Here is a 16,857-nt window from a genome sequence, read left to right as displayed (position 1 = left end):
ACTGAACCTCGATTTAAAAATGAAAAAACTTTGACTTAATCTTAAAATGTTAAAAAAACCTCGTACATTAGTCCAAGACAAATTGAAACCCATAAAATAGGAGTTGTTTTGTTATTTATAGATCCATTGACTTTTTTCCTTGCAAATTTTGTTTAATTTAAATAAGTTAAAAACTAAAAAAAAATAAAACAAAAGAAATGGTTAAAAAAAGGAAAAATGAAAACAAATAAGAATAGCATGTGGATTTATTAAATTAAGGTATTAAATAACAATTTTATTCATATAACACACACACACACATATATATATAATGAAGTTTTTTTTTCTCTTTTTTTTTGTAAACTTTATATCATGGATTTAAAAAAAAAATGAAAAAACAAAATAATAAAGGACTGAAAAAATTAAATCTGGATATGATGTCAACACTAAACCTACTCATAGGCTGAGCTGAGTCAGGTTCAAGCTGAGCCTTGATGATATTCCAGCATTTTAAATATGCTTAAGCCCGGCTCGGCTCAATTTTTTGAGTCTCATTTTTTGCCCAAATTTGTTTCTATTATAAAATTTAAACTCACCAAAAGCACTGGTATTTAAAATTGAAGAAAATGATTTTTTTTTATTTTTTGTAAATTATTAATTTAATTAATTTTAATTAAATTTATGAATTATTTGGGCTTGGGTCCACTGTAATTTTGTTAAATATAATTTAAAATTAAATTATTATTTTTTATAAAAAAATGAGCTTTATCATATTATAACTAATAAAGCAATGGGTCTTGTCTATTATAAAAGATAAAGTAAATGGACTTTCTCATTATGATAATTTTTTTCTTTAATTTTTGGGTTAGGTCGAGCCGGGCTTGGGTCTTAAATGGTGAAACCCAAGCTCCGCCTTATTTTTTTATTCGACTTTATTTATTTGTTCAGGCCCATTTAACGAGCTTATATTTATATTCAAGCCTTTCAAAATTTTAGATGGGTTTTTCAGGCTTGAACGGATCATCCGACCCATGAACATGTTTGGTTGACACATTTATAATTTTTTTAAAAAAAATCAAATTCAAAGACGAAAAAATTTTTCTAGTCAATAATATTAAAATGGACTCCATACTTTTAAAAATGTTAAAATATTTTAAAAATTTATTAAATATTTATAAAGGAAAAAAAAAAAATAGATAGCTTGACACGTAGTATGTTTTTGGTATCAATTGGATCAAACAAAAAATAATTTAAAATCTTAAAAATATTTATTAAATATATAAAAAAGGGAAATAATAAAAGAAAAAAATACATGGTGTATCATTGGTAACAAGTGGGTCCTATACAAAAAAAATTAAAATTTTTAAAAATATATTAATAAAAAAAAAGAAAAGCAAAAAAGAAAACAAATAACTTGACACATGAAATATTCTTAGTATCAAGTGGTTAAAGAAAGAATTTAAAATCTTTAAAAATATTTATTAAATATATAACAAATAAAAGTAATAAAAAAAAGCAAACCCACGACGTATACTTAACATCAAATGGATCTTATACAAAAAATTAAAATCTAAAAGAATGATTATATTTTTTGAAAGAAAGGAACAAGAAAATGAAAAGAAAAAAACTTGGTATAAAAAAGGTTTCACTTTAAAAGAAAATTTTAAAAAGTATTAATTAAATAATTTTAAAAAAATTAAAATAAAAAATAAAATAAACAAGGAAAAGAAAAAAGTATCATGTGGCACTTTAAGGATGAACTTTTATTCATTGTATAGAGCAACTTTAATATTACTAGAATGATGTTAGCATGTATCGTAAATAGATATGATAATTTATATATTTGTTTTATATAAAATAATAAAAATATTTGTATTAATATTATGTTTTATATAAAATTTATGTTAAAATTTGTATTGATATAAAAAATATAAAATATATTTTTTGTTTTAATTAAACATATGTATGTCTTTGCTAAAATTTTAATCTATCATTTTTATATATTTTTTCATCTTATTTTTATATCGTGTTATCATATGATATTTTGAATTGCTTTGTTTGATTGTGGGTAATTTTTTTTTTGTTTTGCCATATATATATTTACCGTAATTTTGTTTTATAAAAAAATGAGTTATTAAAAATAAATCTAAAAATTATTTATTAAATATATAAAAAATAAAAAAGGAGAAAATATTTAAAACTGAAAAAAAAACACACAACATACCTTTGATATTAAGTGAATTAACAAAAAATTCTAAAAGATTTGATTAAGCTTTTCTAAAAAAATAAGAAAAAAATTGATATCAAGTGATCTCTAAAAGTATATATTAGATATTGAAAGAAAAGAAAAAGCACAGCATAAAAAGATTTAGAAAAAACAAAGAAAAAATGATCCCACAGGAAATATAATAAAAAATCAGATCAAACGTTAAAAAAATTATGAATCATTAAAATAATTTAAAAAAAACTCAAAAAATAAGTGGATTCCATTGCATGACGTACTTCTAATATAAAGCGAGTTACTAAAAAAATAAAATTTAAAAATTATTTATTAAATATATAAAAATAAAAAAATAAAAAAATTAACATATTTTTAATATCAAATGACCTAAAAATATATATAACATCAATTAAATTTTTTTAAAAAAGAAAAAATTTGGTATTAAGTGGTTAAAAAAATTATATATTAAACATTTTAAAAAATAAATGAACGCTAAAAAAAGAGAAACAAATCCCACGTACAAATAAAAAATTAGAGCACACAGTTAAAAAAATCTTAAATCATTAAAAAATAAAAAATTGAAAAAAATACAAAACAAAAAGTGGATGCTAAAAAAATAAAAATGGGCGCCACAAAAAATAATGGATCCCACTTAAAAATAATATATTTATAATAAAATATCAAAATAGCAAAAAGTATATATAAAATATAAAAAGAATCAAAAGTTAAGAATTGAGAAAAAAAGTGTGGGCCCTATTAAAAAAGCTTTTTAAATAAAATATATAAAAATAAAAAATCCAACAAGTGAGACCCACAATAAAGCTGCGAGTCCACTGAATTTGTTTTTATAATGAAACATATAATAAAAAATAAAAAAAATAACCCCATTGTTTAAATATTTTATAATTAAATATAATAAAAATACAAAAAAAAGGAAAAAAAGCTAAAAAGCCTACACTTAGCCTCCACAATATTAACCGATCTATAACAATAATATATTAGATATAAAAAATATAAAATATAAAAATAAAATGATTAAAAACTTATTAAAAAATGGTCTCACCATTCAAAAATAATAAATTCAAAAAAATAAATTTATTATATTATATATTTAAAAAATTGGAAAAAATATTAAAATATTAAAAAATTAAATCAAGGAGAAAAGCGGCTTCCACAAAAAAAGTAATATGCTGGACTTGAAAACAATAAAATTAATTTAATAATATTGTATCTTTAAAAAGTCAAAATTAAATATAAAATGTAAAAAAAGTTGTCTACAAAAAGTTAGGGGGACTTACTTGAAAAAATAAATTAATTTAATAATTAAAAAAAGGAAAACGAAAAAAAGTTGGGGAAGTGGGTCCCACACAAAAATGAGGGGTCCCACTTAAAAATAATTTAATAATAAATAAAAAACCAAAAAACAGGAGAGTGACATGTTGTGGGTACAGTACTGCCGTATATTTACAAAACTTACATAGAAGATAGATGGATGAATTATACCGTAGGTTTTCCCTGTAAAAGTTAAATAAATTCGGCATTCAATGTTTACCATACAGCTTTTGCATGTCAAGTGATCTTAATCCTTATCCAACGTGTTCACACCTTCCTGTTGTCTGAAAATATGCTGGTAAATGAATTCATCCGAGATACGTCCTCATGATCTGAATTTGAAGCACAAACAAAGCCCTCATTATCTTCATTTTTTTAGTTCTTTCCATCAGATTAATTGTTCATTTTGCATGCCAAAGATGACAAAACCATGGCCAACTCTCCATGCAACAGAGCTTTCCTTGCTTTTAGCCATGGTTTGCTATGTGCACGCACTGATTCTCATCTGTCAGCTTTTCCTCACATACCATTTAACATTGGGTGTAGCTTTTGTATCAGTACCTTGCTGCTTCTTAATCATCTCTAATTGCCTGGAAATGGAAAAATCATTTGGCAGCCTTATTGGAACCATTTCTTGATCGTGGCAGGCAGCTCTTCTTACTACAGGCAGCTAGAGCAATGGCGAGGACCTTGCAAGAGGGAACTTAATATTTTGCTTGGGGGTCTTGTTTCCTTTCCTTTACACAATATAACATTTGGTGTCGAAATTGGGTAGGTTTGAAGAAAGTGGGAGATCAGCAAAGAAGTGATTCTTCAGAGGAGAATGCTGTTCCTCTCCTGATAAGAGATCTCATTTTCCTTCATGGGCAATGGAATTGCTATGACAGGAAAATGGTTCATTCCTGGAGACAGCCTTTTGTTAGTGGTGGGGCAGGTACTTGTTCTTCTTTTATTATCTTTTGTCTTCAGGCAAATCAAGAAAACACAATCTGTTTTCTTCAGGACAATGCATGGTTCATTCCTAGAGACAGCCTTTTATGGTTCTTAGATCACTAGGAAAAAGAATTGTAGATTATCTGATCTTGGGATCAAACCAAGTGAAGGCAAGAAGGCTGTACTGAACCACATATAGACAAACCAAATCTACGTAGCAAAATTACATTTTATCATATATAATCGAACCACAGCAACCTGAGCAACTACTGATCTAGAAATCAGAAAAGTAGTACTCTGTTCTTCTGGAAGTTACAAACCTGTAATAAGCACAGATACCATGCACTCTAAGAGCAATAGAAAAGCAATTAATGTGATGATTACTTTCACAAATCATGTTCCCTTGAAAATGCCACTGGCATGAAGCAATTAATGCAATTTGGACTCTTTATTGACTACTTTCAGCTGTTTATTGTTTCACATTGATGTGATGATATTACATTATCTCATCCAAGATGAACCTGCCTCAACATGTTGTCACTGAAATCTAAAAATTGCATTGATTATTATTATTGGTCCTATTACGTTAAAGGATGATTCATCACAGCTAAATTGGTTCAGATGCTTAAATCCAAATATCTGAAGTGCAGTCACCACCTGGATATCTCATCTCATGGCCCAGGGAAGGACCATCAGGTTCAGCTCCAAAGTCAACAAAAAAGTTTGGGTTTATTTTAAGACCACCTATCTCAGTGTCAACATCAATCTGTAGCATGTGGGAACCCTTCTCTAGAAGTTCAGGATAGAATTGACGATCCCATGTGCTGAATAGCGAGTTGGTGACATATAGCCGCTTCCCATCTAAGCTCAACTGGATCATCTGGGGTCCCCCTCTCAGACGACGTCCCTGTAAAGAACATAAGAAGTTTATGTCTAGCACCACTGGTCATACTTCTTGTTAATAAGTAATATGAATATCAGAACAGACCTGGATCTCAGGAACATTGGATTGCCACGTTTTACCATCCTCTGTCACAGCCATTACAGGGCTACCGTTTTGAAGCAGCCCTCCAACCCATACTTGGCCAGCCAAGACTGGATTTTTAGGGTCCTCAATGTTATATTGTCGGACATCTCCATGAAGCCAGTTGGCAAAATACAGAAAACGATCATCAAGAGAGATTAGAAAGTCCGTTATAAGTCCAGGCATTTCTGGAAGAATCCAGTTTTGCACCTTCAATGGTTTCACTGAGATTGCTACCTGCAGAAGTTGATAACGATATTATTAGGCTTGTGGAAAAAGACATGCAAATTTTATTAACAATGATAATACAACAACAGTAAATAAACACATATGAAACTGCAAAGTTATACAAGGTCATGCACTAACATAAAAAGTAAAGTTATTTTATGTGCCCACCTCATGGCTCCATGATCCATCTTGGGTTTTGAAAAACCGTACCATGTTACTTGTCAAGCCACACGCAACATACCCTGTATCTTTAGAGGGATCATGCAGGAATCTTATCTGCATAGAAATGACAAGATCATATACAGCGAATCCCCGGTCTCACCATATCATTATAACAATGAAAAGGAAACAGAACTGCATATTATCTTTGAGCAAGATCTAGTCCTAAAAACGAAGTTGCAAAATGTTAATAATGTTAACATGTAATCACCTCTAAGGGTATGAGACCAGTGTCACCGAGATCCAATGTTTGTTTCAATTCACCATCAGGCCAGCTGTACACAAACAGATGTCTCCCATACAGACCATCTGCAACATGCTGAAGGTTGAAACCTTTGGTGAAGGCTGCAGGAGCACCCCACGATGAGCTGATCATTGTTTTATGTCGAGGTTGGTACCAAAAGTCATAGCCAAACAGAGGACTATGCCCCGGTTTCTCCCACCTGAAGAATTCAATAGCAACTAAGTCCAACCACAAGTGATAGTTGTTCACAATATCATGCTCCAAAAAGCACAGCTAACAATTATTTCTATTATTCACAATCATTTCCCCCCCCCCCCTTTTTTTTTTTTTGGGTTTATACTTTACCTTCCTTTCACATTAAATTCGGAATCAAGGAGAAGAAATCCATTTCCTTCTGCATTTCCATCTTTGTCACCAAGACAAGACACCATTATATCTCCAGAGGCAAGGCAGTGGGATGTGTGCGGATATGCTAGGCCTGTCTTCTTAATGATATCCTCAGGCTGCACCACTTTATGCAACAAGGGAGCCTTGGGATTCTTCTGTGTGTCGATCACATAGATACGACCAGATCTGAAAGAAGCAGAATACAGTTAATGCAATTTTGGTACCTTAACAACATCTTGGAAGTGGAACAGTTAAAATATGTCTCTACCATAAAAATTTTGCTATCTCAATAGCTAATGGTACAAACGAAACCATGTTGTTTATCTTAATAGAGGATAGATGATTTAGGAAATAGACTACCATGCACTCAAACAAATTTGTCTCAAGTTAAGATTCAAATTTGCATGAGCAACAATGCTATTGGACAAACAATTAAGGAAAGAATCCTACAAGAAAGTACCAGAAAATTAAAAATGAGCATACAAAAAGTTACAAAACACACGAATAATATCTAATCATAACGTAGATCACGCATAAGAAAAGAGCTTAAAGAAAATTTGAGTCAAATATTTATACCTTACAAAGAGGTATATATGAGGATGCATCTAATATAGGTAGAAATACCCATCAGCTTCAGGATATATGTAGAAACAAACAACTGACTTTTTGGTATAAAGAGAAAAAGGTAACCAAAACTAGTAACTTTGAGCAGCTTGTATTAGGCCAAACTCCAACTGATTAATGTTAGCAGTGTTGTTACTTGTTACCGTAAACATATTCTGCTGAAGCCTAAATGGTAGCCTTTGCAATTGTATTATCTGTTCTTCGCTTGCTACATTTTATATCTTATCTCCTCTGTAGTTACTTTAGCTCGCCACAATATTGCTATTTGTTGCAGCAAAAGGGAAATGAAATTCCAAAGTAAAAAATATAGTGGCTTACACCAATGAAGGCAGGATCAGAAAACGTCGTTCTGCTGATGGATCTCCATGGCAAGAGCTGCATGCATTCCACCCTGAGTGATGCAGTTCATCACCTATATATGGCACAGATAGCCTGTGTATAACTTTAGAATAAGTAGGTGAGTTTGGATCTACATCAACTGTCGCCAGAAAATCAGGCTTCTCTCTTCCAGTTCCTGCATAGATACAGAACCATTTTACAACTTCCAAACTACGAAAACTAGCCCAAAATAACCACATAGATGGACATAAGTAATTACTTCCGTTTTAAAATTAGCATTAAAAAAATTTGATAGGAAAATACAGAAAAAATAAAAGAAAAAATAAAAAATCTTCCAACTTTATGTATATGCAAGGGAAAGATGTAAAAACGGATAGAAGTATGAACAAAAAAAAAAAAAAGGTTCTTTCCTTTATTTGGAAATGTAGAAAAATGAGAGGAAAGCCGTTTTTTTATTAAAAAAGAAAAACCAGCCATGGAAATTTCTCTACAATTTTCTAAAAATAGATATGAATATATAGCAATCTATGATTCTAGGCCTACATGGATCATATCAAATAATCAAACAATGATTCAAACTTCCCAGAAATTTGCAGATAACACATCATAAAAATCACAACCAACGGAAAAAAAAAAAGAATGAATGAAGGAAAGGAAAGGAAAGCACCAGTATAAACACAAGTAACATAAATTAGAGCTTCTCTAGGACCAGACATGGCTTCCAATGGAGTCCCATATCCTGGTCCTGCAGCCTTGCAACATCCAGTTTCTTCAGCCATGGCAAAATCTCCTTTGTTTTCTCTTCTTCTTTTACTTACAAATACCAAATTTATTTTACAATAGCTTTCAAACAAGGACCGACTAAAACATTGGGAAAATCACCGTAATTTATAGTGACAAAAATTGGCTAATGCCGATATCAACTTACTGTTCTTTTGTCTGAAAATAGCCAGGGTTTTGTCTGTATGCAACGTGTCTACGTGCGATGTATCGAGATTCCCTATTTCCTTATCCATGTCAGGATTAGTCTCATCGACGGTCTCCAATTTGACATGGCCATTGTGTTTGTCCCGTGGAATCTTGATCGGATGCAGAAGTGGAACCCTGTTGGTTCACTAGCAATTTGCTTAGGCTGTCCCGTGATTTGGTTATAACATTTTCAAGTATTTAGTATTACTTTTATTATATTTTACTTACAAAATGATTTTCTCCACATTAGCTGTTACAGTTGTAACTGTCGCGATGAGATCATAATCCAATCATCTTTTATTTTTTTTTTATGAAAAGGAGTTTGTACTTTGGTATGTGTTTGAATTGAGTGGAGAAGAAAAAAACAATGATAATGATAATTCTTCGCTGGATAGAATTATAATTTAATTAAAATAAGAAAAACAGAGTTTAAATTTATATTTAATAATTTATATAATTATTTTTAAAAAATATCATCAAATATTTTTATCAAGTCATTATGCAAACCAAGATTAGACCGATGGTGGTGGCCAATCGAATTTCAAAGACCCTTGATCCAATTGAAAATTTCTATTGAGTCATATTTTTATTTTTAGATAAATTCAAATTTCAGCCGATCAAAATTTTAATATATATGCATCATTCAATTAAATTCTACCTAAAAGTCATCGTCTTTTGTCTTTAATTAAATTAAAATAAATTAAAATTAAAATTAAAAAAATTTAGTTCTAAACTCTTTTACTTACCGTTACCTGGCACTATAAATAAAGAGCTCACACAATATAAAGAAGAGTCAATGAAGATAATTTGGTGAAACAAGTCCAAAAAAATAATTGAAAATAAAAATATCTTGAAGAATTAAAGTCTCTAAGATAATGTTTCATATAAGATAATCATTTAAAAAATTATGGTGATTTATATATGATAATTAGATCATTGTATTTGATAATCACTTAATAATTTTTTATGACAATGATCTTAAATCATTGAAAGTAATTAGATTATTATTTTAAAAGATGATCTAATTTTCATCTAAAGAAGTAATAAATTTTTATTATTAAGATGAAGCGATATATAAAATTAATAATAATCAATACTATGTATTTAATATATGAATTAAATATTTACTTTTTCTTGAAATTAATTGTTATTATTTTATATTATAATTTTTACATTTGTAAACTAATATTCATTGTAATAGGTTTAAAAATATTTTTTATGTTTTTTATTTTTTAAAAATTTATTTATACATAATTTTTTATTTTAATATATTAGTTTTATTTTCTAATTTAAATATTTTTTACATGATTTATACTATAAAAATTAGTCTACTATCAATAATTATATTTTTAATTTAATAATTTAATATAATTTATTATGAAGTAAATAATAATAATAATTATTTTATATATAAATTATTATCTTTAAAGAACATTAAAATCATTAACTTATTAGGTATTATAATATGCATAATTATTTTGTTACTTTCAAACAAAATAATATTTGATTTTTAGTAATATAAAATATAGTGATTTTTAATTATAAAAATTAATAATTATTAATCAAACAAAATAATTTCAAATCACGAATGATAAGATTATCATATTAATAAGATCACTTAAGTAATTAAATTCTTAATCTTGAAAATAATACCAAATACTATATAAAAAATTTGGGACCAAATTCCAATAATCTTTAAATTTATCATTAAATTTCAATTTTTTTAAGAATAGACCAAATTCCAATAATCTCTAAATTTTGAGCTCAAAACCCTTAATTTTATTTAATTCATGATTAAATTCTAGCGAATTTTAAGGAATTAAAGAATTTTTTATTTAAGAATTTTTAGATATTGTATTATATATTTTTGATAAATTAAAATTATTAATTGACTCTAAATTTTGCAGGAAATTTGTATGTACAAGATACTATAACATTTATTTAAATAAAACAGATGAAGATGTGAGATTGCCAAATCTGATACAAAATTATAATACTAAAACGAAAATTAAAGAAAAATACCACAATTAAGTCAAATAATATTATTTATGTTTATTTCATATTTTAAGTTATTGGGGTTATCAAAACAATATATATATATATATATATATATATATATATATTTGAATGGGATGAAAATCACATGACGTTCCTTGAGAATTAAATAAGAGAAATTCGTTACAATTGTAGCTTTGTGATAATTTCGTCATGCTTTACATTTTTCTTCGACACATGCTTTATTTTTATTTCATTATATTTATAAAATTAAATAAATAATTTTATTATATTTAATTTTATTAATATAATCAAATTTGAGCTAGACTTAGATTCCAAATTTTATTTATAGAGTTCGGCTTGTGAACATATCTAATCACATTTATTTGAGAGAAAAATAAATGAAATATGTTTAAGGTGATTTTTTTTAATAAATAAAAATACTTTTTTTGTTTAAGAAAGAATTATTTAATAAAAGTAACCATAAGAAGAGAAAAACTTAAAGAGAATAAATATATATATAATTGTTTAAAAGTAATTTTTATTCTAAAGAAATTGATGAAGATATGATCTTGAATAAGATATAGCGGTGTGTAATATCATCCATAGAATTACCTTATTTAGTTAAAGAAAAATTATTATTGTTTGTTGTTTCATCTCTTATTAAGAACTAATAAGAAGCAAATATATATTTTAAAGAGACATTCCAATAGATAGAGCCATAAGATTTTATTTTGGAGGTCACGAGTTTAAATCTTGAATGAATTATATAAAAATAATTTTAGAGTTTTCCAATTTTACCAGTGAGTTTAAAGAATTAATAATGACAAGGCTTCCCTTATAATATATTGAAAATAATAATTTAATTATTAAATGAATTTACGACAATTAAATAAATTTATTTATGAAATTAAAAATTCTATAAAAGAATTTAAAATTTAATATTAAATGCATTAAAGTCATTTTTTAAAAAAAAATTTTAAAAATTAATATATAATAAACATTTTAAAACAAGTATATTTTAATTTACTTTCTCAACAAACTCAATTGCTAATAATTTAAGCTCTATTTGAATTTCATCGTATTTTTAATGTGTTACGATTAAATTTATAATATTTTCAATTGAATCTAAATATTAATTTAAGTGAAATTTATTTAATATAAATTTTTTATTAATTTTTTAATTATAATTATAATAAATTTTTTTAATTATAATTATAATAATTTTTATTATTATTTTCAATATCATTACAGTCAATCCCATCAATCGTTCAAATAAAACCTTAATCAATTGCATCATCATTTACAAAATATAGAAGGTGGTATCTTGACGTGGGATCGTCGTTTGTGCACGACGCAATTTGATTAGGCTGTTAAAAGATTTTTTTATTAGAATATATTTTTAAGTAGTATTTTATTTTACTAGATTACGATTTGATTCCCTGGTATTCATAAAAGTAGTTTCTATTTACACATGAGCTGTTACATTTGCAAGTCTCATGATCAGAGGCATTTATTTTTAAAGAATAATTAAAATATATTTTAATTTTTATATTTATTTAATATAAAAATATATACAAGCAATACATTAATAAAAAATAATAAACTCATATAATTATAAGTTTTATTAATTTATAAATAAAATTATAAAAATACATCAAATAAATAATTTAAAACTAAAAAATATAAATAAATCAATTGTTTAATCAATATATTTTTAATCAAACGAAGAAAAATAAAATATACCATTAAACGAATGAAATTGAAAATTTTTTTGTACAATAAATATGGAAACTTAAAATATAAAAGAAGAAAAATTTCAAGTGTAAAAGTCCAGCTTCCAAGAAAAAAAAAAAAAAAACTAAGTGAATCATTTGAAACTTGAAATTATACATTATAATGTTTTTCAAATGTTTTATAAAGTGTTCCTAATCTAACTTTGGTAATAAAAAATTTTAGTACAATAAGAAAGTGTGATTTTAATTTATTGGGTTTAAAGATTTATGAATAATGATTGGTAGATTAATAAATAAATAAATAAATAAATAACGTGTGATTATAATTTTTTTAGATGATTACGTAAAATTAGATTAAAAAAATAAATAAATTAACTAATAACATTAATTTGAAAAACTAATTTATAGAGGCTTACAAAATTTTGGGAGGAGCCAAGCCCCTGGCTGTAACCATGTTCCGCCACTGGTTGTGATAATATCAAAATCCAATATATTTTTATATATAAGCGAATTTAATTAAAAATTTATTTAAATTAATTTATATAATTATAATATTTAATAAATTTAGAATTTAAATTTTAAAAAAATTATAATATGAAAATAGGATAAAAAAAGTTATATTTTAGAGATAAAAAAAATTATAGATATTAAAATTTGAATATAAATATATTAAATGTTACCCTTTAAAATTGATTGCATTAACCAATTAATCTAAATGCCGAGTTCAACTATCTTTCATTTTAAATTTTTTGAGATCCAAATTTCAAGAACAATCATTAAATTTGAAAATTTTTACTCCTTCCCATATATATAATTTTATTTTTTTATAATTTAAAAAATTTTAAATTGGATATTGATTTTTATTAATTCTAAACTATTTTTATAAAATTTTCCTAAACTTAAAAAAAATGTGATTATAGATAAAGATAATAAGGGAACGTAAGAATATTTTTAAAATTTTTAATGAGAAATTATTTTAATTTAATACAATTAAAAATATGCAAATAATATAATATTTATGAAACTGGAAGAGTAGATACTAAGATAAATAAGTCAAAAAACGTAGGGCTATTTTGCCTTGTAATAGTATGAAAATATAAATAGTAATAAATTTATAGTTATTTGTTACTTTTACAAATAATTGGATTGTTAGATTGGATCAAGATGTGAGATTGCCAAATCTACATATACTGAAAAAAGTTTATAATACTAAAAACAAAATTAAAGAAAAATATCACATCTCATCACGTTCTTTTGGCATGTAAAACGTGAACTGGGAAATTGGCATGGTTGACTTTATGTGGAGGAATATATAACGTGTTTAAGTGTCTTAATTTCAATATACATATATATATAATTTTTTAATTTCAATACATATATATATATATATGAGATAATTTTAGATACGATATAATAATATGATAAAAAATATACAAAAGTTATAAATTTAAAATTTTAATAAAAATCATTATAAGTTTTACAAAAATAAAAGAAATTATTTCATGTTCAATGTATCATATTAATTATAATATAATAATTTTTACATTTTACATGTATTTAAATGAAATAAATATGATATAAATATATACATTTCTAAATTTAACAATTTGTATGATTATAATTTATTATTATAATATCTACTGATTTATAGCAATCAAATTGTGGTGTGATCTCAATAAGGCCATGACACAAAATTGCATTTAATATTTGAATTAAAAATTTATGATAAAAATGTATATTTCTTATCCTTTTTAATAAAAGGATATGTTAAAATAATAAAAAAACCTTTAAACTTTACAACTTTACTACAAGTCTTTATACTCTTAGATCATGTTTAGTGCATATGATGATTGATAAGATAGTATGATAATTATTTTATATTATGTTTTGTTTATATCTAATTGAAAGAGACAGGATTATAAGGAAGATTATATCCTCTTGGTAAGATTATTTTTAATCAATGAGATTAAGCTTACATGCCCTATTATACCTTAAAAATTATATCAATAATTTAAATTACATGAATTTTGAGGAAGGATAATTTGACCAATAAAAAAATTATCCTATCTTAGTCCTTACATACATCAAATATAAGATAAAATGACATTATCTAATTTATCTTATTCATGATATCATTTTATCTTATCCTATTATAATTTTGTGTACAACCTTATTACATTTAAATAAATATTTAATTTTTAATTTGCATCTAAACAAACCCTTAACATTTAATTAGTATGTAAATAGGCTCTTAAACTTTTAATTTTTCCCTTAACATAAATCATTTTTCTGGTATCATTCTTCAATTTGAAATAAGAATTTATTTGGATTCAAATTCAGATATAAAAGTTTATTTGGATACAATAAAAGCATATAGGTTTATTTAAGAAAACTGATATAGTTTATAGGGTTTTTTTAGCGAAAGGAAAACTTTTTTGTATGCCATTCTCTTCTTAACCTCTCCTCAAAAACAACGTTAAATGAAATGAGAATTTAATTATGTAACGATATGAGGATGGAGGAAAGAATGGAATTCAAAACAAAAAACATGAATTCACCAAAAGTCATTGCATGAACATTTCCCATCTTTAAAATGGTGATATCGTTTGGCATCTCGGACAACAATTTCTCTCTTCACTATGTCACTAATGAATTTTAAGACTGTATGACAATCTCCACATACACGAAGATTCTTCACTATCCGTATGACCATTCCTGGAACAGATTTAAGAAGCCCATACGCCACAGCCAACCTCTCACTATGCCAAAACAGTTGCCTCTCCTTCTCCTGGTGTTCCATGTTAAGCAGAACAGAGCTGGTATCAGGAACATAACCTCTTCTTCTCATCTCCACATCCAACCCCTTCAGCAAACCAAAAATCTCATCCTTCATGGGATGTGATGTTTCCCCAGCATAAAACACATGGCTTTCTTTGCCAAAATCGATGTAGCTATATCCCGGTTCCTTTCTAACTTCCAAAGCTTCCAGTAAGTGCCTTGCTTTTGAAGCATGTTCCCACAAACTAGAACTAGCATAAATATTAGATAACAGAATATACGTTGAAGGTTCTTCAGGTTTCAAGCTCAGTAGATGATCAGCAAACTTAATAGCCATTTTGGCATTTCCATAATGCTTACAAGCACTTAACAATGCTGCCCATGTAGGTTCATCGGGCTTAAATGGCATTGAGTTGATAATATTTTCAGCCTCATCAAGGTATCCAGATCGACTGAGAAGATCCAGCAAACATGTGTAATGCTGCAAGGAAGGATTAATCCCACAATCCTCAATCATAGACTTGAAAAGTTCACGGCCTCTGTTCACTAAACCAACATGGCTACAGGCATTAATCAATCCAACAAAGGTTACTTCATTCGGCTTTACTCCATTCGAAACCATCTTATCATACAAGGACAATGCTTCCTCAGCCCGTCCATGCTGAGCTGCCCCAACTATTATTGAAGTCCAAGAAACAACATCTCTTCGTGACATCCTACTAAAAACATCTCTTGCTGCCAATATATCACTACATTTTGCATACATATCCACAAGAGCATTGCTTATGAACGTGCAAGATTCGTACCCAAGCCCTATAACAAGTCCATGAACCTGCTTTCCTAGTTCCAACATTGCCAAATTAGCAGAAGCACCAACTATGCTTGAAAGAACAAGAGGGTCGATTATGCTAACCCCTTCCCTTCTCATCTCAATAAACAAACCAAATGCATCAATCCCATTTCCACTCTGTACAAAACCAGATATCACGGCAGTCCAAGCATACAAATTTTTCAGAGGAACCCTCAAAAACAACTCCAAAGCCTCTTTTTTTCTCCCTTTTCTAGCATAACCATGCATCATAGCAGTCCAAGAAGCCATATTTTTAAACTTAATGGAATCGAAAACTGCTCGACCATCATCAGGTAATCCACATTTTGCATACATATCAACCAAAGATGACTTAATAACATCATCATCAAAATATGGTGACACTAAAAAGTTGCCATGAACTTGTTTACCCTCTTTAATAGCCCCCAAGCTACCACAAGCCTTGACAAGGCTAGCAAAAACAAAATCATCAGGCAACAACCTGTCAAGTGAAAACATGGAGGGGAACATAGAGAGGGTCTTGTTGGAGATGTTGGCTTGGTTCTGAGCAGTGAGAATCGTAGCCCATGAAACATGGTCTCTTTGGGGCATTTCGTCGAATAGTTCGAGAGCTTCTTGAGGGAGGTTGCATTTGGCATAAACATTTAAGAGAGAGTTGGACAAAGGTATACAATGGGTTAGACCAAGTTTGATGAGATGGGCATGGAGTAGTTTTGTGGAAGCGGCGGAATGGCGCTTGGCGCAGTTTTGGAGTTGGTGAAGATAGTGAAAAATTGGCATACATTAGCGTGTGCTTGTTGGCCGAAAAAAAGGCTGTGCTTTGTCAAAATTGGGGGATATAGCCTATAGGCGAGGGGGAATTCGCTTGCGCTGCGTGGCCAAGCAACCGATGCAAAGAAACACATTTGTTAGCGTTTTTGGGCCGCTTTTTAAGTCCTTTTATCTTATTCTTGGTTTTACTTTATAATCCATTTAATCTTTTTTGGGCTATAATAAGATTTTTTTTTTTAAAAAAAATTA

The 16,857-nt window shown here is 27.5% G+C and overlaps 2 protein-coding genes across 3 annotated transcripts; both read right to left on the bottom strand.

Annotated features, from left to right (window-relative positions):
• Positions 1–4,894: 4,894 nt before the first annotated feature.
• On the bottom strand, positions 4,895–8,650 carry LOC111307827 (selenium-binding protein 1-like). Of its 2 annotated transcripts, none has more exons than XM_022906096.2 (7): positions 8,459–8,650; positions 7,510–7,705; positions 6,526–6,753; positions 6,148–6,379; positions 5,886–5,993; positions 5,454–5,726; positions 4,895–5,372 (listed from the first exon to the last, which is right to left on the bottom strand). In XM_022906096.2, the coding sequence occupies exons 1-7, from the start codon at positions 8,544–8,546 to the stop codon at positions 5,091–5,093; spliced, it is 1,407 nt and encodes a 468-aa protein (XP_022761831.2). In that variant the 5' UTR covers positions 8,547–8,650; the 3' UTR covers positions 4,895–5,090. The 2 variants fall into 2 exon arrangements, with proteins under 2 accessions (XP_022761831.2, XP_022761830.2); XM_022906095.2 differs by lacking the exon at positions 8,459–8,650 and adding an exon at positions 8,198–8,389.
• A 6,113-nt stretch (positions 8,651–14,763) lies between these two features.
• LOC111307825 (Pentatricopeptide repeat (PPR) superfamily protein) lies at positions 14,764–16,736 on the bottom strand. Its single transcript, XM_022906092.2, has one exon. It carries the CDS (start codon positions 16,615–16,617, stop codon positions 14,785–14,787), a length of 1,833 nt encoding a protein of 610 aa, XP_022761827.2. The 5' UTR covers positions 16,618–16,736; the 3' UTR covers positions 14,764–14,784.
• Between the last annotated feature and the right edge of the window lie 121 nt (positions 16,737–16,857).

The sequence above is a fragment of the Durio zibethinus genome, chromosome 22 (assembly GCF_047325235.1).
Source record: "Durio zibethinus cultivar Kanyao isolate XHJ-2024 chromosome 22, ASM4732523v1, whole genome shotgun sequence".
Lineage (NCBI taxonomy): Eukaryota > Viridiplantae > Streptophyta > Magnoliopsida > Malvales > Malvaceae > Durio > Durio zibethinus.
The sequence above is the reverse complement of the archived record's forward strand: the minus strand, read 5'-3'. Positions and strand labels throughout refer to the sequence as shown.

What these genes read in the sequence shown, in the direction of transcription:
- LOC111307827 (XM_022906095.2), bottom strand. Translation starts at nt 8,309, where the DNA reads ATGGCTGAAGAAACTGGATGTTGCAAGGCTGCAGGACCAGGATATGGG. An exon ending in TGTTACTTGTGTTTATACTG is followed by an intron (nt 7,706 to 8,197) that starts GTGCTTTCCTTT and finishes GTATCTATGCAG; the next exon opens with GAACTGGAAGAGAGAAGCCT. An exon ending in CTGATCCTGCCTTCATTGGT is followed by an intron (nt 6,754 to 7,509) that starts GTAAGCCACTAT and finishes TGCTTCTTTCAG; the next exon opens with ATCTGGTCGTATCTATGTGA.
- LOC111307825 (XM_022906092.2), bottom strand. Translation starts at nt 16,617, where the DNA reads ATGCCAATTTTTCACTATCTTCACCAACTCCAAAACTGCGCCAAGCGC.